This window comes from Triturus cristatus, chromosome 10 (assembly GCF_964204655.1).
Source record: "Triturus cristatus chromosome 10, aTriCri1.1, whole genome shotgun sequence".
NCBI classification, from domain to species: Eukaryota; Metazoa; Chordata; class Amphibia; order Caudata; family Salamandridae; genus Triturus; species Triturus cristatus.
In genome coordinates this window covers 634,828,217-634,852,572 of record NC_140593.1, presented here as the reverse complement: position 1 = coordinate 634,852,572, position 24,356 = coordinate 634,828,217, and the positions used below count along the sequence as shown (strand labels likewise).

Below are 24,356 nucleotides of genomic sequence, written 5' to 3'. Positions count from 1 at the left end.
AATTTAGGAGACCTCTCACATTATCTTGTTAAACTCTAGAACTGGATAAGAACACCGAGTGTGCACTGGCAGTTACACTGCAAATCCAGCTGCTTCAGCTACCCGGGACAGCTGCTTCAATGTGGATGGTGTCGAAACAGTACAAGGAGACGCAGCACTTCGGTGCCATTAGCAGCTGTGCTTCCACTGCGAGTTGGTAGTTGTGTCATGTGGTATCTGCGACAGCAGTGCCGGGCAGAAATACAGGAGGTCAAAAAGCTAATCACCTAGTGTCCGGGACAGAATGCCCAAGGCTGGCAATGAACACAGAATTGCCCTTAGAGACGGCTGATAATACAAACTTTGTATTGAAAATCAGCCTAATGAGTGCCATGCTGGGAGGGGAGATCACATGTCAGAGCAGTTTGCAGATGCTCGGGGCAAACAATGCCTGTTTTCCTTTAAGAGCTGAGAAACTTACTGCAAGTCTAGGGTCCGGATTCCGGCAGAGACAGGCGCGCAGCAGGAGACCGCGGGCTCCTGTGAAATGGCGCTGCCCGTCGCTCTCACCCACGGCCCGCACTCTGAATGGTCAGTCAGAAAAAAGCCCTCGAGGTCTATCTAATATGGCGTCCAAAGAGAGCTTAACCTGTAAAGTATGCTTGCAGAAGAACTCCATTAAAGAGATAAGATGGCAGATTTGCGTTCGATAAGGGAGTTTCAGACAGCAATTCAGGAGGAGCAAATAAAAATGTGGACGAACCAGGCTAGAGCTGTAACAAATCGAACAAGCACACCACTGCCTTTCTCCGAGGCGAAGCAGAAATGCCTCGGAGAAAGGCAGCGTCGATTTCGGATTCGGGGGCATGTTCTGCTCTTGCCATTGGCTGGAGGAGATAATCAGAAAAGTTGAAAAAAACACGCCCCCGAATCCGAAAAGGACGGGGCCTGTTCGGAGTGACGAAGCTCTTCTCCAATGGCTGGCCAGCATTCAAGAGGCCAGCCAATGGAGAAGAGGGGAGAAGAGGGGCGGGTGCAAGCCCCTCTACTCCAAAACATTAAATCTCGGAGCGAGACTGCGCAAGCGCAGCCTTCGAGCCGAGACCTAAAAAGGCAGATCGTTACCTTCAACCAACGTGTAAACACTACGCTCGTACCTAACCAGAACGGTAGCCACGTAACTACTTCACGCACGCATGCGTGACGATATCCTGACTGCCACTACGAGCGCCACCAAGGAACAATCCTGTTTCCAAGACGCGTTCTCCCACTCCTGTGATCTCGCGCCAGCACAGGTCAGTTACATTTAAACTTGCGTTTATGGAGCACGAGCTCAAACAACTGCTTGCCCTCCTACAGAAAAGCGATTTCTTTACAAAAAACCTTTAACCTTACGAACCTAACTACGAAATGCTTCAAACCCATAAATTGGGTTAAATCACCACAAAGCACCTTGGGTTACCTCGAATAAACCTATTATGCCCCCTCTCTTAAAATGTTAAATAAAATTTAACACAACACAAGTTCTCCAAACATATTCTATCAAACTTAAATAGAATCTCAAACCAAAATCTTATCACACAAAATCTATACATTTAAATATGCACCAGTCTGACGCAATACTTATCTGTCAAGGAGTAGCACATAAAAGTGGAAGATGGCTGCTGTGTTGGCACTTATATAAACTTTGACATTCTAGTTCTGGAATTTTGTGAATGTTAGTGTTGTTTGCTTTTAAGTGCTGCAAGGAGTGTCAAATAAAAGATGTATGCATAATGCTAGGCTCCGGTTTTGAAATGAAATTGCTTGTTATTGATCACAAAGGTGATTTCCTCAAGAACATTGCAAACCATGCTCATATCTATTTCATACTCATGAAAAGGAGAGTTACTGAGTAGGCCTGAGCTACGTTTTAATTAGGCCGGAGTACTAGAAGTCATTTTGCTAATTTCGTGTTACTCTTTTGAAAAACATTACCGAAAGATGATTGGTTGTGATTGATCACAAAGATGACTAACTCAAGAAGACTGCAAATCATGCTCATATCAATTTCAGACTCTGAGAAGGGGAGTTAATGAGTACGCCTGGGTAAAATGTTAATAACACCAGAGTAGTAGGAGTATTTTCAGTGATTTTCTGTCACTCTTGACACGAAATTGCAGAAATTGCGAACATTTGCATATGAGCATTTTTTGGCACAAAAATTAGTCCGCAGGAGCACATAAACAACTAACTTAGTGGATGCCAGCGGCTGCTGTTCATATTCTGTTGCATTTAGTAATATTTTCTAGTGCAAATGTATACTTTGGTCCATTTTTGATGCAAAGCTTAATTTTGCTCTGAGAAAATGGCTCTAAATGCTGGGTCATCCTTCTCCTGTAAGTCCACTCAAACTCACAAAATTTTGCTGTGATTCCATGTAATTACGCTAATGCAAATTATGCAAGTAATGCCCCCCCCCCCCCCATTATTGTGTCAATAATTGAGACGGATTTGATTGTGACCATGAGCACCCAAAACTGATATTACCTTCCTGGATTGCAAGTTTTAGGAAGCACTGACTAGATGGTTATATGTCAACATGCAGGTATGTCCCATGTGGGTACTGTGGTACCAGATAAACCCTAAGAGGTGTGTGGATTATTGTAATGTGAATGAATCACATTTCCCCCTTGGCCTGCACTCTATGCCATTGCACTTTGCACCACTATACTCTACTCTGCACTACTCTATTCTATGCTACTGCACTCTAAGCCAATGTACTCTTCACTACTCTATGCTACTGCATTCCACACCACTGCACTCTACACCACTCTAGTCTTCACTGCTTTACTATACGCCACTGCACTCTATGCCACTCTAATCTACTCTTCACCACTCTACTCTGTGCCACTGCACTCTATGCCACTCTACTCTATTCTGCACCACTCTACTGTATGCTACTGCACTCTGTCACTCTGCTCTACTGTGCACAACTCTACTCTGCCGCTGCACTCTATTCCTCTGCAGTCTTTGCCACTGCACTCTACTCTGCACCACTCTACTCTATGCCACTGCACTCTACGCCACTATTCTGCACCATTGCACTCAACGGCACTCTACAGTGCACGGACAACGACCTTTATAACGCGGTCATTACACCGCGTTAGCTTTACAACACAGTCATTACAACGCAAGTCATTACAACGACTTGAGCTGGATGGCGCTATACACTAAGTATGATTTACTATTCCAACACCTTCCCTACTGTTACATAGGCTAGAGTTGGAATAGTAAATCATTCTATTCCTAAGTCCAGCGCCTCTAGTGCAAGTCGTTGTAACGACTTGCGTTGTAACGAACGTGATGTAAACTACCGGATTGTGAATGTATGCGATGTAACGTCATACATTCCTTGTGCACCACTCTAGTTTATGCCACAGCACTCTATGCCACTGTACTCGACTCTGCACCACTCTACTCTGTGCCACTGCACTCTACATCACTGACTCTACTCTGCACCACTCTACTCTACACTACTGAACTCTACGCCATTCTACTCTGCATGACTGCATTCTACGCCACTATAATCTACACCACACTCTTCTATACCACTGCACTCTACATCACTGCACTCTATTCCACTCTACGCCACAGCATATTATTCCAGAACACTATATGGCACTCTACTCTGCACCACTCTACACCACTGCACTCTACTCCACGCTAATATACTTTGCACCACTCTACACTGCGCTCGATGCCACTCTACACCACTGCAATTTACACTACTGCACTCTACGCTAGTCCACTCTACTCTGCCACTCCACTCCACTGTATAGTACTCTACGCCACTCTGTGCCACTCTACTCTACAGCACTCCACACCACACAGTGCCACTCTACCCCACTCCTCTGAACGCAATGCCACTCTATTCTATACTACTCAACTCTATCCCACTTCACTTTACCCCCACTTAACTGCACGGCACACTGTTCTATGCCACCCCAAGCCACTCTATTCTACTCCACTTGACTCTATGCCACATTACTCCATGCCACTCTACTCCACTCCTATCTACTCCACTCTAAACCACTCCCCACAACTCTACGCCATGCCACTCCACTGCGCTTTGCTCTGCTCCACTCTACTCTACACCACTCTAGTCTACAAGACTCCGTGGCACTCTACTATACTCAACTCTAATCTATGCTACTCCACTCTGCATCACTGCACTGTACACCGCTCTACGCCAGTCCACTCCAGACCACTCCACACTACCCTATACATCTCCACTTTACGCCACTCCACTCCAATCTACTCTACACCACTCACTCCACTCTACACCACTCCCTCCACTCTATGCCACTCACTCCACTACGCTATACCACTTTATTCTATTCCGATCTGCTGTATTATATGGCTAAAAGACATTGGCAAAGCCAATACCTATCGCATAGCCAAAATCTATTGCCATTACCAACGCTTTTTCTAGTTACTGGCAGGACCCAGACACCTCTGGCTATGCCACATTTTCAGAATAACCACTGACTATGTTATTGACTTCGTAAATAAGTGTCATGCATTCCTTATAGATTCATATTTAAATCGGTTGTGATTATATCCTTAAATGTAGACTGGTTCTGCCCACCTAAACACACAATGAATACTCTATGCCATTCCAACCAAAACACATAACTCTAAACGTTTATAAATTGGATACAAAATGTATGTTTTACTATTATTGTTCTTGATTTTTTTTGGCAATGTTTTAATGTAATTGATATCATTTATGTGAGTCATTTTTGTCGTTGTTGGCACTGCGATGGGACAGATACAGTTTTTTGATCGAACCATATTTATCTGATACACTCGGATTTTATATTCAGGTTAATATTAATTGACAGCAGTTATTTTCTTTTATGCTGTTTGAGTGCCATGTTAGAAATGCTATCTCCATAGGGTGGGAAGCACAGTGAAAAAACATGGTCTGCCCAAGGTAGAATTGTCTCTGATCTGGAAATGTAATGAAGTTTAGGCTTTAATTTGCACTTCATGTCTTCCTTACAGGTATTTAAGGAGAAAGTGTTGAGATATGTCACTGGAAAGAAGATGCCAAAGAGGAACCACAGTGACAACCTGGTAACTACCTACGTACCTAGTCAACATTAAGGGCTATCTGATATAAACCTGGTCTAGACACATCAGACTATTTCCAGTCCATTGGCACCATTATCTAAGACAGTGAGGATAATCGATAATCGTGTTCTATCGAACAAGACACATAATATCATCTTAATCTGCCATATCAAGAGTATCCTTCCAGGCGATTGTTTTGTCATAGGCAATTTCCCTGAACACAAACAAACAGAATTTGTTCAAATTCAGGGCTTGATTAGTAAATAATTTTCATGTTTGTACTGTGTCGTTGTCTGTTGTATGTGGGTCTATTCTGAAACTATTAACCTGGTCAGCAATTCCTCCTCGATCATAATCTTGATCGCTAATAACTCATCATAAGTATATATATTTTTTTAAATAGAAGTTATAACAATTTAAAGGTTTGCTTTACTTATTTATCACCTTCATGAATAATTTCCTATTTAACCTAGAGGAGAATCACAAGGTACTAGTAACAAATGTTATAGCACATTCTGCTTCAGAAATAGTTTTTTGGCACTGAGGACACAACTGTTTCTGTCACCCTACACAGCCATACTGTTTTGAATAACCCCATAAAGATGATGAGCTCAATGGAACAACCAGGACTCTGACTGGGACATGCATGTTGCACAGTAATACTAGTCACAAGTGATGTGCATTCCTAGCTATCCTAGAGCCACTAGGCATATAGGTTAGGTAACCACCCCAGGAAGTAACTTTAATAGTTCTGTGAACATGGGCAGCAATTAGGAGTGGCCAGCAGTAACAGCTGAAACCCCATCTTTGCCCTTTGGTAACTCTATAACCCTAACACTGTACTTGCTACCCACATGTGTCCAGGGATAAGAAGGCATTAGGAAGATTAAAACAGAGAATAGGTTCTGTGAACCTATTTATATTGGGTAGAGTCTTCTACTTGCCGTCCCGCCCCCCCCACCACCACCACTCAGTGCCACACAAGAGGGTGTTTATGGGTTAAGGGTTGACTAAGGAGTTAACGTCTTGCTCAGGCTGTAACCTCTGAATCCCTGTCTTTTTGGTGTTATCACAAGAATATCTTTGAAGCTGGGCTTACACGTGAGTGGACTAGACATGTATGTATCAGAAAATGTAGTATTGCTTTTATACTACATATAAATGTACTTTTAAACAGGTGTAAAGGTGGCCTGCCGTATAGGGCCCCTAAGACATACCTCTTGCTTCCCTTGTCTGGTGATTCTAAATTAATATACTTTCACCCATATAAGTATTAAAATGGTCCAGGTTAATTTTTAATCAATGGCTGCCATGTAACAGTATTGTTAACAGCCTTTAAAATATTTCAAAGCGATACCAAAGGGGATGATGGACGGAGCCCTTGAGCAAATCAAACACTCACCCCCAGTTAATTGATCTGGGTTTAATCCATCATCATTCTTTAGCTCACTCCACCACCCGAGTTCAGACATGGCCATATCCAAATCAGTCTGACCCTGTGCCTCATGGGAACAGTCCAGCCCGGAGTAGCCAGCGGTAACAGCTGAAACCCCATCTTTGTCCTTTGGTAACTCTATAACCCTAACACTGTACTTGCTACCCCCATGTTTCCAGGGATAAGAAGGCATTAGGAAGATTAAAACAGAGAATAGGTTCTGTAAACCTATTTATATTGGGTAGAGTCTTCTACTTGCTGACCCCCCCCCCCCCACCACCACCACCACTCAGTGCCACACAAGAGGGTGTTTATGGGTTAAGGGTTGACTAAGGAGTTAACGTCTTGCTCAGGCTGTAACCTCTGAATCCCTGTCTTTTTGGTGTTATCACAAGAATATCTTTGAAGCTTGGCTTACACATGAGTAGACTAAACATGTATGTATCAGAAAATGTAGTATTGCTTTTATAATACATATAAATATACTTTTAAACAGGTGTAAAGGTGGCCTGCCATATAGGGCCCCTAAGACATGCCTCTTGGTTCCCTTGTCTGGTGATTCTAAATTAATATACTTTCACCCATATAAGTATTAAAATGGTCCAGGTTAATTTTTAATCAATGGCTGCCATGGAACAGTATTGTTAACAGCCTTTAAAATATTTCAGCTAGACTTTCTGAAGATTTTAGCAGCCTTTTGCACTTTAAGTAATATATATGTGTGCTTGAAAAAATATTTTCATCAGTTGGTATAATGTTGGAAGCAGTACTTTTTTGGGCTCTTCATATCATGGTAAAGAAATCTTCAAGTGATCCAGAAATAAAGGCTAACCAGAATTTCACCAAACTTGGCTTGTCAAAGATCTTTGCTCCACAAAGTGCCTTAACTTGCTTTGGTCTAAATTTGTTCTGTAGTTTACAAGAAATTGACATTTAAAAAGTGTTCCAGTATGGCCTTTAGGAGTCACATTTTATAGATATCTGGAGTGATAATTCGCAGATCGTCCACAGATTTGCAAATCCACAGATGATTAATGAATCCAAGTAAAAAAATAAAGGCTCACCTTTGGACGAAGGAGATTCTTCTGCTGTCCATTGTAAATTTCTATCCTTTCTAGTGCTCTCCCATTTGCCTCATTTGCTGTTGGAGTCAGCGTTCACCATGCCCTCTCTTCACGTTGGACAACCTTTGGCAGCAGAATTAGGACGTCTACTGCTACTCCCAGGGCAGGACTGGCCGTAGCTGGCCCCGGGTGTTTCCCCGGTGCCCGCTAGTGTGGGGGCTGGTTTTGGCCCTCTGGGGGGCCGTTTTTGCTACTGGGGCCGGCAATATCAGACCCCTGTAACAAAATCGGTTGAAACCGGCCCTAGCAAACAGCTCGGCCACCCCACCCCTCCACCCCCCGGGGGCCCGGTCAAACAGTTTGCCAGGGCCGGTTTCGGTGCCCAGTCCGGCCCTGGCTACTCTGTTAGATTTTGCTTTTGCATGCTGAGCAGTGGTCAAAGTGGGGTGGGATCTTAGGAGCACAAAGTGCCTCTCCTTTTTTAATTTTAGGAAAACGGTTCACCTACGTTTTTGTGTGAAGACAGCCATCCCGGGACAGTTAATTCCTGGGGTTGAAATGCTTCAGCTGAAGTGCAAGGCAGGGAGTCTTCTGTGCTGTGAAACCAAAGGAAGGGCAGACAGCTAAACAAGCCTTCTTGCCAGGGTGCGTGCTTGCCTAAAAGAAATGTAAAGGTCAATCTGCAAATGTAAAGGGTGATCAGCATTTACTTTAAATGATTCAATCACTTGAAGCTTCTTGATGAGCAGAGGTCGAAGTGGGGGGATCTGGGGGGCACCACGTACCCAGGCTTTTTTAGTTCTAGAAACACAGTTCCCCTACTTCGTGTGAAATGACTACTGTCCCGAGACGGTTAAATCCGACAGTTGAAATGCTTCAGCATAGTGTAAATGCAAAAACAACAATTGATGGACAGAATGCAGAACAATGTCATACATTCACCCCAGTACAGAGATCTGGGCCTAAATCCATCGTTTTTTTGGCTCACCATGCCATTCCAGTTTGAACCCAGCCATATGCAAATCAGTCTTGACCCTGTGCCCCATGGGAACAGTCCAGCCCGAACTGCCAAGCCAGGTCCTCCCTGGACTGGAAACAAGCATCCTAGGACCGGTTTCGGGCTTTCAGCCCTCGTCAGCCAGGATAGCTTGATTCCAGTGGCATGGAGAGCACGGGACTCACGTCTGAGCATACCCTTCCCACTCGGGGTGACAAATGCAAAAACAACAATTGATGGACAGAATGCAGAACAATGTCATACATTCACCCCAGTACAGAGATCTGGGCCTAAATTCATCGTTTTTTTTGCTCACCATGCCATTCCAGTTTGAACCCAGCCATATGCAAATCAGTCTTGACCCTGTGCCCCATGGGAACAGTCCAGCCCGAACTGCCAAGCCAGGTCCTCCCTGGACTGGAAACAAGCATCCTAGGACCGGTTTCGGGCTTTCAGCCCTCGTCAGCCAGGATAGCTTGATTCCAGTGGCATGGAGAGCACGGGACTCACGTCTGAGCATTCCCTTTCCACTCGGGGTGAAAAATGCAAAAACAACAATTGATGGACAGAATGCAGAACAATGTCATACATTCACCCCAGTACAGAGATCTGGGCCTAAATCCATCGTTTTTTTTGCTCACCATGCCATTCCAGTTTGAACCCAGCCATATGCAAATCAGTCTTGACCCTGTGCCCCATGGGAACAGTCCAGCCCGAACTGCCAAGCCAGGTACTCCCTGGACTGGAAACACGCATCCTAGGACCGGTTTCGGGCTTTCAGCCCTCGTCAGCCAGGATAGCTTGATTCCAGTGGCATGGAGAGCACGGGACTCACGTCTGAGCATACCCTTCCCACTCGGGTTGACAAATGCAAAAACAACAATTGATGGACAGAATGCAGAACAATGTCATACATTCACCCCAGTACAGAGATCTGGGCCTAAATCCATCGTTTTTTTTGCTCACCATGCCATTCCAGTTTGAACCCAGCCATCTGCAAAGCAGTCTTGACCCTGTGCCCCATGGGAACAGTCCAGCCCGAACTGCCAAGCCAGGTCCTACCTGGACTGGAAACAAGCATCCTAGGACCGGTTTCGGGCTTTCAGCCCTCGTCAGCCAGGATAGCTTGATTCCAGTGGCATGGAGAGCACGGGACTCACGTCTGAGCTTACCCTTCCCACTCGGGGTGACAAATGCAAAAACAACAATTGATGGACAGAATGCAGAACAATGTCATACATTCACCCCAGAACAGAGATCTGGGCCTGGTGTAGTGGGCAAAAGAACGATGGATTTAACCCAGATCTCTTGACTGGGGGAGAATGTATGCATTGTCAGCATTCCGTCCATCATTTGTTTGTTGTAACGCTTTTCGCCCTAAGTGGGATGGGTATTCCCAGACGTGGGACCCCGTGCTCACTACGCCACTGGAGTCAAGCTATCCTGGCTGATGACGGCTGATAGCCAGAAACTGGTCCTAGGATGCTTGATTCCGGTCCAGGGAAGACATGGCTTGGCAGTTCGGGCTGGACTGTTCCCATGAGGCACAGGGTCAAGACTGATTTGCATATGGCCATGTCTAAACTGGGGTGGTGTAGTGGGCAAAAGAACGATGGATTTAACCCAGATCTCTTGACTGGGGGAGAATGTATGCATTGTCAGCATTCCGTCCATCATTTGTTTGTTGTAACGCTTTTCGCCCTAAGTGGGATGGGTATTCCCAGACGTGGGACCCGTGCTCACTACGCCACTGGAGTCAAGCTATCCTGGCTGATGACGGCTGATAGCCAGAAACCGGTCCTAGGATGCTTGATTCCGGTCCAGGGAAGACATGGCTTGGCAGTTCGGGCTGGACTGTTCCCATGAGGCACAGGGTCAAGACTGATTTGCATATGGCCATGTCTAAACTGGGGTGGTGTAGTGGGCAAAAGAATGATGGATTTAACCCAGATCTCTTGACTGGGGGAGAATGTATGCATTGTCAGCATTCCGTCAATCATTTGTTTGTTGTAACGCTTTTCGCCCTAAGTGGGATGGGTATTCCCAGACGTGGGACCCGTGCTCACTACGCCACTGGAGTCAAGCTATCCTGGCTGATGACGGCTGATAGCCAGAAACCGGTCCTAGGATGCTTGATTCCGGTCCAGGGAAGACATGGCTTGGCAGTTCGGGCTGGACTGTTCCCATGAGGCACAGGGTCAAGACTGATTTGCATATGGCCATGTCTAAACTGGGGTGGTGTGGTGGGCAAAAGAACGATGGATTTAACCCAGATCTCTTGACTGGGGGAGAATGTATGCATTGTCAGCATTCCGTCCATCATTTGTTTGTTGTAACGCTTTTCGCCCTAAGTGGGATGGGTATTCCCAGACGTGGGACCCGTGCTCACTACGCCACTGGAGTCAAGCTATCCTGGCTGATGACGGCTGATAGCCAGAAACCAGTCCTAGGATGCTTGATTCCGGTCCAGGGAAGACATGGCTTGGCAGTTCGGGCTGGACTGTTCCCATGAGGCACAGGGTCAAGACTGATTTGCATATGGCCATGTCTAAACTGGGGTGGTGTAGTGGGCAAAAGAACGATGGATTTAACCCAGATCTCTTGACTGGGGGAGAATGTATGCATTGTCAGCATTCCGTCCATCATTTGTTTGTTGTATCAGCATAGTATAAGACATGAAGTCTCCTGTGCAACCCAGGGAGGTGCATACAGCTGAACAAGCCATGGTGTGAAACCGAGGGAGGGGCAGACAGCTAAACAAGCCATCTTGTCAGGCTGTCTGCTTCCGTGAAAGAAATGTAAATGTGCGCAACTTGTCATCGCGCAATAATCACAACCCACTACTTCTTGTTATAGCAAAAAAGGCCACTTAATTAAGACAGTTGAATTTTCAAATCAAATAACTTTGTAAACAATTTGACATCATAATTACCTTACATTATTTCACAAAAAATCCCCACAAAAATGTTCCCCAACCAACTCAATCAAATCTTCTATAACACACCCCATGTAATTGTAAACCCCAACTTTTTCTTCCCCTCCCCTATGTTCAGTCCTCCCCCCCCCCGCCCCGAGGGATGGATAAGGCCGCTCCAGACTTACCACCCCCCAAAAAAATGCCTCCTTAAAGGGAAAATAGTGGGAAAAAATTCAGTACCTGTCTTGAGTGGCAAGAACGTTTTTTTTTTTTGTATATATTTTTGTGGGTGGGTGGGGCAACAAAAACCTCGAAATTACACCCCTGGGCACTGCTGTCACAGGTGCCTTCCAGACAAAAACACCTATATATATATATATATATATATATATATATATATATATAGACTACCTAGGTCCCGCCCCCTCCCCTAACTACACCTATCCTCATTCGTGGCCCGTTCCATTGCGCAAAACAGCCCAGGGGGAGACCGGCTCGTGCCATGCTCCCCCAGGGTTCCCATCGCGCAATAATCACAACCCACTACTTCTTGTTGTAGCAAAAAAGGCCAGTTTATTAAGACAGTTACGTTTTCAAATCAAATAACTTTGTAAACAATTTGACATCATAATTACCTTACATTATTTCACAAAAATTTCCCACAAATATTTTCCCCAACCAACTCAATCAAATCTTCTATAATACACCCCATGTAATTGTAAACCCCAACTTTTTCTTCCCCTCCCCTGCGTTCAGTCGACCCCCCCCCCCCTCCCGACGGATTGATAAGGCCACTCCAGACTTACCACCCCCCCAAAAAATGCCACCCAGGAAAACCCGTAGAGTTTTCCTGGCCCCACCTGACACATTGCTGAAAAGGAAAAAACATCATGAACTGTGATTGCACAATAAGTTCTCATTCCATAAGTGTGCGAGCAAATCCCTCATTTTCAACAAATATTAAGCCTGTCCCAATTGGGATAAGTGAACGACATCATCTCTAAATAAGTGCCCTTCCTCCTTTGCAATTTTGGCATTAGACAGTACTTTAATACCCATGGCTTGACAATATACCTTCGTAGCCCGGTTGAGTTTGCGTCTGGCCTTTTCAACTGCGGCATGACTCCTGGCCCCTCTCCAATGCTGCTCGTCCCTCCCCTCTCCCCTAAAAATGCAGACCGCTACGCAGTCGCGCCAAAGATAAGCCCATCTGCGCCCGGCCGTGCCTGGACCGCGCCCAGCGCCAGACCCCCTGGCCCCCGCGACCTCCACAGGACCCGACGCTTGTACGATGCAAACACCCTCCACGCACTCAACGATGGCCGAAACTCCACCTGCTTCCAGGCCGCCCCGAAGATCACCCACGGACCCTTCACCTGCCGTAGCTGCAGCTTCTCCAGCCAGCGCACTCCAGCACGCCTTGCCCATCCCAACACTGCAGGCCACAACCATCTCAGCTGCATACTGCTCAACACCCGGTCAGTCCACAAGCACGCTGTAGAACTCTGGAACCTGCTCGACTCCTCCGCCCCGGACGTCGCCTTCCTGACGGAGACCTGGATGAACACCTCCTCGGAGCCTGATATAGCCATTGCCATCCCTGACGGCTACAAGATCACACACAGGGACCGGAAAAACAACAAACCAGGAGGAGGAATCGCCATCATCCACAGGGAAACCATCAGAATCTCAACCAGCACCGAAGACTCCCTCAGCATGGAACCCTCGTCTACAGACCCCCGGGCCCCCGACCACAGTTCAGCGAATCCATCGCCGACCTCATCAGCATGCACGCCATCGCCTCCACAGACTACATCCTTCTCGGAGACCTGAACTTCCACCTCGAGAACGCCAACGACACAATACTGATCGACAACCTCCCCAACCTCGGACTCAAACAACTGGTCACAATACCCACCCACTCAACTGGACACACGCTTGACCCCATCTTCTCCGCCAGCGACCACGTCACCTTCAGCCACACCACCGAACTTCACTGGACCGACTACCACTGCATACACTTTGCCTTCGAGAAACACACCGCACACAACCAACCGCAACGTATCCCACACAGCAGCTGGAAAAAAGTCACAGAAGACCAGCTCATCACCACACTCGCCCGAGACCCTCCACCCGAGCCCTCCGAGACCAACGCAGCAGCCCACAGCTTCAGACAATGGATCGACGACTGCGCCAACACCCTCGCCCCAATCAGGAAACCCTCCAATAGGCGCACCGAGACGAGAGCCATCTGGTTCAACAACGACCTCCAGAACTCCAAGCATACCTGCAGAAGACTCGAGAGGCAATGGCGCAATGACCAGACAACCACGCAGCCCTTGTGAACGCCAGACGCAGACACCACCAGCTCATCAGATCCGCCGAAAGAACCTTCTTCAAGGAACGCATCGACAACAACGCACACAACAGCAAAGAGCTCTTCAACATCGTGAAAGAACTCGCCACCCCCGGCTCCAGCTCCAATGACATACTGCCGTCACAAGAACTCTGCGACTCCCTGGCTACCTTCTTTCACCGCAAGATCGCAGACATCCACAACAGCTTCGATACCCAGACGCCGGCGACAGACGCCTACACCCCAGAACCAACACCCACCAAAGGCACCGACCTTCTGCTCTCCTGGAATAACGTCAACGACGAAGATACCACCAAAATAATGAACACCATCCACTCCGGCTCACCTTCCGACCCCTGCCCCCACCACATCTTCAACAAGGCAAGCTCCATCATTGCACCCTAACTCCGAAAGATCATCAACAGCTCCTTCGAGACCGCCACCTTCCCAGAGAGCTGGAAACACGCCGAGATCAACGCCCTCCTCAACAAACCCAACTCGGACCCAAAGGACCTCCAGAACTTCCGACCCATCTCCCTGCTCCCGTTCCCGGCAAAAGTCATTGAGAAGACCGCCAACAGACAACTGACCCTCTTCCTGGAGGAGAACAACGTCCTGGACTCCTCCCAATCCGGCTTCCGCAGCAATCACAGCACCGAGATCGCCCTCATCGCCGCCACTGACGACATCAGGACCATCCTGGACAAGGGCGAAACCGCAGCCCTCATCCTCCTGGACCTCTCGCCGCCTTCCACACCGTCTGCCACCACACTCTGCGCACACGCCTCCACGATGCAGGGATCCATGGCAAAACCCTGGACTGGATCACCTCCTTACTCACCGGCAGAACCCAGAGAGTCTACAAATCCAACCTCCACGAGGGAATGGAGGCCGTCATAGAGTGGATGAAGACCAGCCGTTTGAAACTGAACTCAGACAAAACGGAGGTCCTCATCCTCGACTCCATCCCCTCCGCATGGGACGACTCCTGGTGGCCGACCTCGCTGGGAGCTGCCCTGACAGCCACAAACCACGCACACAATCTGGGGTTCATCCTGGACTCAACGCTCGCTATGACCCAGCAAGTCAACGCTGTCTCCTCCTCCTGCTTCAACACCCTCCGAATGCTCTGTAAGATCTACAGATGGATCCCCACCGAAACCAGGAGAACGGTCACCCAATCACTCGTCAGCAGCAGGCTGGACTACGGCAACCCTCTATGCAGGAACCACAACCATACTCCAGAAAACACTCCAGCGCATACACAACACATCCGCACTCCTTATCTTTGGACTCCCTCGCCACAGCCACATCACCACCCACCTTAGAGACCTGCATTGGCTCCCGGTCAACAAGAGGATCACTTTCAAACTCCTCACCCATGCTCACAAAGCACTCCACAACACCGGACCAGCATACCTCAATGAACGACTGTCCTTCTACACCCCGAACCGCCAGCTTCGCTCCACCGACCTCGCCACCGTCCCACGCATCCGCCGACCGACCACCGGTGGCAGATCCTTCTCCCACCTCGCCACAAAGACATGGAATACCCTCCCCGCCTACCTGCGCCAGACCCAGGACCTGCTGACATTCAGGAGACACCTCAAGACCTGGCTGTTCGACCAGTAGCTGCCTCTCCTCCCCCCCCCCCCCCCCCACCCCCACCCCTCAACACCTTGAGACCATCACGGGTGAGTAGCGCGCTCTATAAATGTGTGATTGATTGTTTCCTATAAATAAATTCTGTTAAAATTAAACAAGTGCCCACCCAATTGTTCTTGATGACAGCGAGGTCCAGCTTAATTTCTTTAATGAGAGACAAACCGGACAATGACCCCAAGTCATTTGCCCCCAAACAGTGGCGGCTGGTGACATTTGAAAGTGGTGAGGCGTAAAACAATTGTGGTACTTCACTGCGGTGAGCGTGCATAGCGAGCGAGCCTGATCCACCTACGGGGAGTTCGCGGGGGGGGGGGGGGGGGGGGTTGGGGGGGGGTTCTCACTCCAAGACAATTTTGAAAAAAGTTGGCAAATGGTGCATTTTCAAGCAAACCGGAAGGTGTGAAGAACAGCTCAGTCAATACTACTGTTTAGAGTTGTGGGAGTTAGGAAACCTTATAGAAGTTTGACACATAATGAGAATGCTCTGGGAATATGGAACTACAATGAACAGCAAAATAAACTGTAATTTACTGGTACCGCAGTAGCAAAACTATTCTTAATCACACTGGATAGAACCACAAACTAACGTACAATACCATGATTGACAGGGCGATGAATTTACTTGGACACTAGCGCTTAGGGAATGTAGCTCATCATTTTATCAAACTATGACAGTTGCTTTCTTAGGATCATAGTATCCCTCAGCAGCTCACTGTGGGTGACTCCTGTGGTGACAGCACAGCAGCAGTCACCAAGAGAGACGTCCTGGCGTAAGTCCCTTTGAGAGACTACAAGCAGCGTCCAAAAGCAGCAGCTGTGAGAGGCTCCATGAAGACACGTCAGTGACACTAAAAAACTCCTGCAGTATTCCTCCGCAGCTCACTGAGGGAGACCCCATGCCCAGTCCAACAGCAGTCACTGTGCGAGGCTACAGCTGCAGCATGCAGTGTCTGCAGTTCACTAGGGACACACCCTACAGCCAGAGCAGGCTCTGTCCACCTCCCGCCAGAGGCTCTATAGAAAACCCTCTAGTCTTCCCCAATATCATGTGGCAGACTCAGCCTCACTGGCAACCACCATAGTAGTCACAGGCCATCCCAACAGGGAACCTCGTGCAGCCACCCTACAGAATCCTCTGAACCTGTCCCATGAGCTCCCTGACAAGGGTGCTGCAGTCCTCTGAACACACTGGTGCAATTCCCTCTCTGATGTGCACTCGTTCCTGGCCGGAGTTCACTGTATGATGCACAGTTCTGACATCAGCATTTGTACCTGGGACACTGCTTTTAAGAGCTGACTTGTCTGACCCGTATTTCTCGTATATAAATTGAAACGCATGTTATGACGCAGATACGATAAATGCGCTGCTGAATTTATTATTCATGGTGCAATATTGTTTTAATTAGCTTATCCAGATGACCGGAGTTAGTTACTGCATTCCCAACGCTCCTACACAGAAGAGGGAAACAAGTGTTCTTTTTTCCATCTGCACACAAGTTCAGGTATTTTACTGTGTGTAAATACGTGGGTTAGGCGACCCAAGTTCTTTAATATTCTATCATTTTGAGCATTCTTACGTGCATTGTACAGGTATACAACGACAAAAAATGAGCAAACTGTTTCTGTTCCGCCAGAATATTGAGGGCCCCATACACAGCGAGAAAGACTGAAAGTAAAGAGTTTCCCTAGTTTATCGTGTATGTAACTGCATTCACATAGCACAAAGCTTGCAGCATTTTACACAGAATGGAGCGTGTGAACTAGGATGCTGAAAGTTATCGGGTGTTCTGTCACACTTGAAGAATAGATCCAAAAGGATATTTGTGGAGGGGCAGACTTAGTTAAATAAAAAGACATTCGGGATAAACATATGAAAAGTCGGACAATATCGCAGTAGAGAGGAAAGGAAGAACAAACTCTTTAACTAGTACAACAGCTAAAGAGAGAGAAATGACCTGGTGAACTTACTCTCTCAGATGGATGAACATGCCTAACTTTACAGCTGCCCAGATTGAGATACTGGTAAATATCGCCAGCAAGCTTAAACATTACAGAGAAGCACCATAAATATACGCACAAGAGTGGTAAGGGGAGAACATGAGACATAATTAGGGGTCATCAGAAGGTGTGTCAATCTCTCACGGGTGGGTCATTGTTGTATCCCTTTAACACCAGTCATGCAAAGTCATCTCTACATGTGAGTTTCTATCTTGGGGTTCTTACATATGTTCACATTGCGAACATGCATGGGTCGCTGTAAAAAGACAGGTCATAGGTACATGTTAATGTGGTCCTAGAAATATCGCACAGGATAATTATACACATAAACAGTTCTAAACACTGTACCGGAGTTCGTGCACATATATAAGAGAAAGCAGTTTAAACAACCCCACGCACACTATGCGCATGGAGTCGTGTGTACGTTTTCAGCGGAGTCACATGCACCACCGGCTGAGCATAAATATCTCCTCAGAAGATGTAGATAATATTTCCAACATCAGGGGAGGGGGAGAAAGTACCCCTTCTATATATAACACGCGCAAGAGCTTCCAGGCACATGTTGAACCCGGAGAGCGCTACCACGGCTCAGACCGCGCTTGGAATCTTGTATTTTTGAGCAAACATTCACACGCGCCTTTTGGGGATAAGTTTTGCACTCCATTCTCCCACCAATTGTGTATATTAGTACATATAGCATATGCACATATTTTGAATCACATCCATTAAAGAATGTATTTTTTGCCACGTTCAGTCGTGGCCGGCAAAACGGGCGGGTGGGTTCATGCGGGGGAGGGGGGGGGGGAGAGTTAAGTGGGATGCAGGGACGGTAATCTAATTTATATAAAATAAAAATCTTACCTTCCTCCAGTTCCGCGACCACATCACGCGCCTCAGCTCCTGCTGCTCTGGAGTCCTGGCGCGTTGTAGGCAGCCTCCCTCCTCCTGCTCCCTTAAGCCAATCCCAACGCTGCAATGGCAGCGTTGTGATTGGTGAGGCGCATGCAGCAGCCTACATAGAGAAAAAGGGGGAGTGCGCATGACTGCTTTGTTCGGCCCTGGGGCCGACCAAACAGTTAGTACCCACAACAGTGGGCAAGCCACTTCCCCCTGCCCACGAGCAGGACTGCCCACCCGCCCTCCCACAACCAGGCACTCCTGGCACCTCTGCTTTCTCACAATGCTAGAACAGAAACAGAAAATTGTAGTTTTACCATTTTATGTTTCTGCCTTCTCGCACTACGAGAAAGCAGTGTGGTGACGCCTCCATAGTGGAGCCGCCACTGGCCCCAAATGTATGATTAGCATATCAGGAGGACCCCGAGAGGAAAACAAGTCAGTTAGCATAGGAAACAAACCCCCCCCCCACCGCATTCCACTTTTACCCTTTCATAAAACCTCATGCCCGACACTTGGAAGTCCAAGAGATCCGCCATGAATTTGTTGTTCTGCAAAAATCACCGCCCACTTTATGAAAGAATGGCCCACTATCCAGGTGTTCATTTTCTCTGACAAGGGACCCTGAAAGCAACCTTAATGGAAAAACAAAGATTAGCAAATAGAAAAACAAAAGCAAATCATTTTCTAACATAACGAGCACAACAAGAAGATTTCCACCTCCCAATTCGCTGTATATCAGCCCATGCCTGACCCAACCTTGCAGCCTCTGTAGCAGCTCCAATGCGAAAAGAATGCGTGCCAAACAAAGAAGGATCTTTTCCCAACCTAATGAGAGCCTTCCTTAAAATTGCCAGCAGGGGAGGACTAGTGATCTTAGAACCATTCTTATGACAAAATATAGTACCAGATTCAAACCAGACTGCACTGATGAAGTGTTCCCACTCAACCACTGGTCAACAGCCCTCTACACCACTCCTGTTAAAATATACCCAAGAGCCCTTGCCTAACTGGTCTGTTTTGGATGCTCTCAACCAATTCCTAAGTTTTGACTGCTTCAAAAACACCTCCTCACTGCAAATGCCAGGTTGACCCCGCAATCCCAACAACTCAGAAACCCTAAATGCACCAAACAATAGCCAAATTATACATAGGCGAAAACGAAAAACTTCCCATTCATCATACAAACAAAACGACTGCTGCAGATCAGAGCATATAAATTCTCCCTACTTCCACAGATAGAGTAATTTCACAGATACACGCACATATACTCTTCATTCACTAGGGCCCATCACACTGACATACGCTCTATTACTCTATCCACACTGAACCTGTAAGGAAACTCCTTGAACACTCTGTATCTATACTAAGGCCGATCCGACCAAATTGATATTGCTTTGAGTCATAATTTAAACAATAATAGTCACAATAAGGAATTCAATAACTGACAAAGAAATAACCACCCGACACTGTAATTCAAACTTAAGGTAATTTTATCTAAATTAGTTCAAGTGAAAGTCAATCAATAGCAAAATCGTTATTCTCATATTTACCTATTCTAGCTAAATGTCATAAATGGGTCAGGACAGGTCTCTCAGTAAAGTCTCTCGAATCGCCGTCCTCACAGCATCGATCTCCACCAGCATGGGTTCAGGAAGAAGTGGCCTCAAAATCCCGAATGCAAAGACACGGACCCTCTCTAGTCTAGTATATTTATAATAAAACTTACAAAATGATAGCAACAAATAAGTTCTGAATATCCGTTGAGCCGCTAAGCAGAGCGAGCAGGAAAGGATGTAGCATCGCTACATTTGAAAAACCTTCGCTCAAGAAAAATCACAAAAATAAAAAGACGGAAGAAGGAAACTCAATCTTGAAAATGTTGCATTAATAGAAGCTCTTCCTCAGAATCATAGCAAAGTCATCACAATTGTGAATAGTTCATTGTGGCTTCATTCTCAACCAAGGACAACTCAGCGGATTGGCAACATGCCTGGAATCGCTGTCATCATAGAAGCTTTTCGAATTGTGCAGAGGCTGCGATCAGGTGACTTTCAACCATGTTCAGCAAGGCCTTCCGTCACATCTCATTCACTCGAACGTAGGCTGTAAATGGCAGCCATTTTCATTTAGGCCAAAACGGACCATCTTAATTGAAAGAAACACAAACAACGTTACTACATCATCGCAATGATTAAACAGTGTTAATTCCCACTAATACCCTTATGTGTATGTAATTATCTAGCCATCTGCGACATATTTAAGCATTAGTACACGTTATTAAAAAGCATGAATATAAAACAAATAGCACTCTCGTCATTTATTTAAACGCACATATTTTTGAGCAACATATATGCATTCCCACGTGTAGTTTCTCTTATTAGTATGTCGATTAGTCAAAGTCTATCACGAAAAAACGATAATTAGTGATTACAGCTTAATGATTTTAACTATGACACATAGACAAAACTGGAGCTTAAAACCCAATAAATTTTCAGCAGAAAACCCTGCTCCAGCACGGCAACTGCCCCAAAAGTTGTTGCAATAAATCAAAAGCCACTGGCTCTCTTAAAGGAGCTGTATTTTTCTGCTGTCTGCTAAGGCCTTTTAAAACTTTACTTACCAAAATACCTACAACTGGGTCGTATTGATGCAGATTGGGGTGTACAAAATCTCCCATCTTCCACGGATAGAGTAATTTCACAGTTACACGCACATACACTCACCATACACTAGGGCCCATTTCACTAACATACACTCAAATACTCCACCAGCATTGAACCTGTGGAAAGAAAACTCCTAAAACTCCTAAACCCCACATCTACACCGAGGTCGACAAGACCTAGCTATTGCAATTGTCATAATCTAAACAATCTATACATCAATAATCAAAATAGAGTACTCAATAATTGACAAGAAATAATCACCAACACCGTAATTAAAATTATGATTCTTTATCTAAAATTAGTCAAAGAAATTAATCAGAATAAATCATTTTCTCATAATTACCTATTCTAGCTAAATGTCAGAATGGGTCATCAGGACAAGTCTCTCAGTAGAAATCTCCCGAGTCACCGTCTTCACAGCATCGATCCTCACCAACGCAGGTTTGGGAAGAAAATGGCAAAGTGGCAAAAACCCTCTCTAGGCTAACAATTTTTATAGTATTTTAAACAAAAGAAAGCAACAAAATGTATTCATCGCGTCCGCTGAACCTCTGAGCAAAGCGAGAAGGAAAGGATGTAGCATCGCTACATTTGGAAAATCTCCGCTCAGGAAAATCACAAAAATAAAAAGACAGAACAGGAACCAAAAATAAAAATGTATCTCTTTACAGTCCGCATTTCCTCAGCGATGACACAATGCTCAGAGTTCTTTCTTAACAGTTCCTTTGTCCTCCAAGGCTGTCCAATACATCTGGAAACCTGCCCAGAACTGCTGCTGTCCTCACGGGAAGTTTTAACCAGGCAAGGACTATGATCAAATGTGTTCAGCAAGGCCTTCTCATCACAAATTCTCACTCGAGGCCAGGCTGCAAACGGCGGACATGTTTGGTTAGGCCAAAATGGACCATCTTAATTAAAAGAGACAAAAACAACGTTACCACAGCATAGTGATTAAACAGTGTTAACCCCACTAATACCCTTATGTGTATGTAATTATCTAGCTTTAGCAACACAGGAAAGCATTAATTCAAAAGCGTTTCGTGCTTAAAATAAACAGCACTCAGCAACGTTTATTTAATAAAACATGCACATTTATTAAATAGCAATACGAAAGCATTCCCTCGTGTCGGTTTTCTTCTCATTAGTATGTTGGTAAGTTTAAACATATACACAAAACCAATAATTAGTAATTAATAATTAATTATGTTAATCTTACGACAAATAGACAAACCAGAGCTTCAAAACCCTATAGATTTTCATTAGAAAATCCTGCTCCAGCAATCCCCCCTTTGGTGATTTTATCACCAAATAACCCAAAAAAAAAATTTCGTGAAAATTTAGTCCCATTTTAGGAGAAATTGGAAATGTCTTTTTCCTCCTTACACAACACTACACACCAGACACTCTTTCATCATCCCTTTTTGTTTCTAAGTAGACACTCTCCCTTAATTCTTCTAATTCAATTTCTTGTGGTTCTCTTTTCAACCTTTTATTTCTTTTTTTCATTGTTTCTTTTAATTAATTTCTTTTTCCCTCCCCTGTTTTTACAACACAAACACACCAATCTCAATATCAATAAAGCAACAATTATACAAGTTAAAGGAAACAATATCTTACCTATAATAGTACTACCTATTTTTGCAATAAAACTCTTAACAGCTATCACCTTATTAGCTATTTTAGTCCAGATACTTTCAGCTTCAAGTGGTACTAATTCTTCATGCATATCAGTAATATTTTTGATATAGACCTTCAGGTCTTTGCTTTCATCTGGAATGTAAGTGCAACAATGTTGAACTTTCAGCATTCCACAAACTCCACCCTCCTTAGCCAATAGAATATCAAGAGCAAGTCTATTTTGCATAGACATAGCACGTACGGCAATTAGTTCCGTATTCACCAAAAGAAACCCTCCAGCGGTATTTGTCGATAAGCGATCCACCACTGTTGACAGTTTCCGAATCCCATTAGCATTTAAAGAAATTCCCACAGCTGGAATTAAAGCTCCAAAAATGTCACCCACAATTTCAGACCAAGTTTCCCTCTTGAAGCGCATTAGTAAATTAATATGTTCTACATCTTCTATTCTATCTATATGAAAGATCTTTGGAAAAACCAGGCCCACATAACACGTGCCATACCAATGGTCAGGCAACTTGTAATAAGCCTTGTTCCCACAAACATAATACACTCCTGGAAAAATTGTATCTTCTCCACCTCTGAAACCCCATCCTGTTGCAATGAAGTATGTATCATGACATTCACTAGTCCCAACAAAATATGTATCATATTGGGATTTCCCTCTTGTAATGCACAGCTTACCCTTCTGTGGTGCATCTAAAGCTAAAGTTGGACTAGCTCCATTTCTCAATTCTTTTCCCATCTCAATGTCCCAAATTGTCTCACTCACTTTATATTTCCCTGCCTTTTCATGCATACTCAATCTCCTTTCCTCCACCATGTTCAGGAAAGCTTTCTCCTCTTCTTCCAAACTACAAGTTAAATTATTCTTAAAAATGTAATCTAATGTTAATTCTTCTTTCTCAATAAAAATCTCACCAAAAATGTTAGCTTCTTTAGCTGGATTCAGCTCTTTGTTCATTGGCAAGTGCCCAAAAATACTATCTTTGTTAGACATCTTATAATCTATTTTCCCTAACAAATAAAAAACACTACTTAATACACTACAAGAAATTCCATACGTAGCTGATAAATGATGATAAGTAACACCCTCTGAAACGGATGCAGGTAATTGCATACAAACGTAGCAATCCCTTACTTCCATTGTTTTCACATATTCGTATAACAACTTTGAAAAAACATTACTAGAAAAATCATTAATTGACCTATCTTTATGCATGTAAGTATTACTAATTCTAGTTGGAACTACTTTTTGCAAATTCTTTTCTACATTTGTCTCATTCTCAGTATGTATCTCAAATGTACCTATTGAAACTCTAAATGTAACTAATAAAGCTAAAATACCCCATAGTAGCATTAATAATCCAGTACAGCAGCAGCACATTCTACACCATCTTCTTAAGAAGGCACATCTACTTTGATTATTCTCTATGTTAGCCATTTTACTACTTTGACCTTGTCTTTTGACTTAGCCTCTACTACTCCACTACTGTAATTTCTCAAATTTTGGATTATTTCAGACAGCTGAATTTCAGACTTTTTCCTTTTCACTTTTTCCAAGTGATTTCTTCAGTTCACTCAATTTGGATATTCATCACTTTTCACTCCTCCTTCTTCAGCAAC

At 45.2% G+C, this 24,356-nt stretch overlaps 1 protein-coding gene across 1 annotated transcript in view; it reads left to right on the top strand.

The window, feature by feature from the left end:
* The window catches only part of LOC146789820 (acid-sensing ion channel 1C-like), a 632,040-nt gene that overhangs the window by 515,324 nt on the left and 92,360 nt on the right, over positions 1 to 24,356 (top strand). Inside the window, exon 9 of the mRNA XM_085632177.1 lies at positions 5,029 to 5,100. Within this exon, the coding sequence (XP_085488303.1) occupies positions 5,029 to 5,100 (72 nt within the window). The remainder of the gene's footprint in view (positions 1 to 5,028; positions 5,101 to 24,356) is intronic.